We start from the raw sequence: 1,768 nt of genomic DNA on the forward strand, positions 1-1,768 counted from the left end.
GAAAATGCTAAGATAATGCAGCTGCATAATTTTTTCATGTAGCAATGCATGCTGGGAGCCATGGATGAGTTATGATTGGTGCACCATTGTTGAGAAAAAGTGCTATATGGCACCTCTTATGGTTCTACATGGCACCATTTGACAAAGGTGCTATATAGCACCTGTAAAAATAGGTGCTAAATAGCACTAAAAGTGGTTCCCCTATGATTACGAGCCAAAGAACCGCTTTTAGTGCTATATAGCACCATTTTTTTTAAGAGTGTACTGTTGCTATCTATCTATCTATCGTGAATTATCCATACACTTTGTGTTGTGTGGGTTAGTACCCGTCCATGCACTTGCTTTGAGGTCAGCAGAGGTCTCCTGATCCTCTCTTGTGTTGCAGTTTAGTGAACTGTCGTCTGCCGCACGCGTGTCTCGAACAAACACATTCGACACGCGGTGAACTCCAGATGGCAAAGCTTTTCAATCCACCCGTATGCTGACGACACATGGATAAAGACACTGTCTCTGAGTGCTGCAGACAGCCAACACCTTCAAGGGCCCGGGAATATCATATCCCATTAAACAAAGAAGTGGCTACTCAAGTGTTTTGTTTTCTGTCTATTATTTATTGCAGATATCCCTTATAAACTCTTATGAATGTGCTTGGCTACAGTTCGTAGGCTATTATTATAAAGTTAAACACCTTTCTATCAATCCATATCCTAAATTCACATAAAGTGTAAAGTGATTGGATTTATGAACTGACGTAATTTTCCTAAACTAATTTAATACACCTACTATTCTGGAAATGCGCCGACAAGAAATTAGAAGAAAATGTTACACCGAATTAAAAATCATAAACTTACCTACTACTGATACAAGCACATAAACATGAGCATTTTGAATATTAAATACAATATAGGCTATGGGTTCGTAAAGCACGTTGTGAAGTTACCATGCCCTGTGGTGACATAATTGAATCTATAGCATTATATAAACTCAAATTAAGAGTAGCCTACTAGTATTAAAAAAATAATTGTCACAACACGCAGCCATCAAAAATATAAATAAAACGATGAAAGTGCCAACACAAATGAGTAGCGTACCACTTTTTATTAAGAATATATTCCAAGCTCCTATGAACTTTTTGGAATCACTGAGGAAGAAATGTCCTCCAACACAGCACTATAATGACTACGGAGCACAGGGTTAAAGGTAACTATACAATATATATATATAAAACCAAACAGTTAAGTAACGAGCATGCGCTTGTGCAATCGTTACACAACTGCGTCGCGTGAGTTTGGACACCCCTGTTATAGACATTCAGATAGCAAATGTTTGCAGACGTTATTTACTCGTATTTGCCTACTCAATAATCAACTCATAGATGTTTTGTTATGACACCTTATAGTAGAACCATTACATCTTATTCAGCCCTGTTCTCTTTTTCATTTTCATCTATTTTTCACCTTAAAGTACCATTTAGGTGAAGGAAAATGTTTTCAAAGTAAGTCGTTTTTTTAACTGAGTAATATCTCCAACAGTCTCGGCATTAAATATTCAATATCTTTCTCCTCAGAGGCAGGAGTACAGGGTAGTAAAGGGCAATAAAAGGCACACTTGCAGTGGAACAGAACAGCTGACTCAGGCTCTTACATAAAAATGGAAATGCTGCTTCAAGTAGGGTGCAGAGCTCTGATGGGAACAGGAGGCCTGCTACGAATCCTAAATCACACCGCTTGACATCATTTAAATGTCAGACCCCCCCCCCCCCCCATTT

General features: G+C 38.4%; 1 protein-coding gene across 1 annotated transcript in view; it reads left to right on the forward strand.

The window, feature by feature from the left end:
- The first annotated feature begins 1,090 nt into the window (after positions 1-1,090).
- LOC107675085 (mitochondrial peptide methionine sulfoxide reductase) overlaps positions 1,091-1,768 on the forward strand; it is an 81,447-nt gene continuing 80,769 nt past the window's right edge. The window contains exon 1 of the mRNA XM_016469294.1: positions 1,091-1,200. Coding sequence (XP_016324780.1) covers positions 1,176-1,200 — 25 coding nt within the window. The 5' untranslated portion in view covers positions 1,091-1,175. The remainder of the gene's footprint in view (positions 1,201-1,768) is intronic.

The sequence above is a fragment of the Sinocyclocheilus anshuiensis genome, unplaced genomic scaffold (genome assembly GCF_001515605.1).
Source record: "Sinocyclocheilus anshuiensis isolate Anshui unplaced genomic scaffold, SAMN03320099.WGS_v1.1 scaffold776, whole genome shotgun sequence".
Classification (NCBI taxonomy): Eukaryota; Metazoa; Chordata; class Actinopteri; order Cypriniformes; family Cyprinidae; genus Sinocyclocheilus; species Sinocyclocheilus anshuiensis.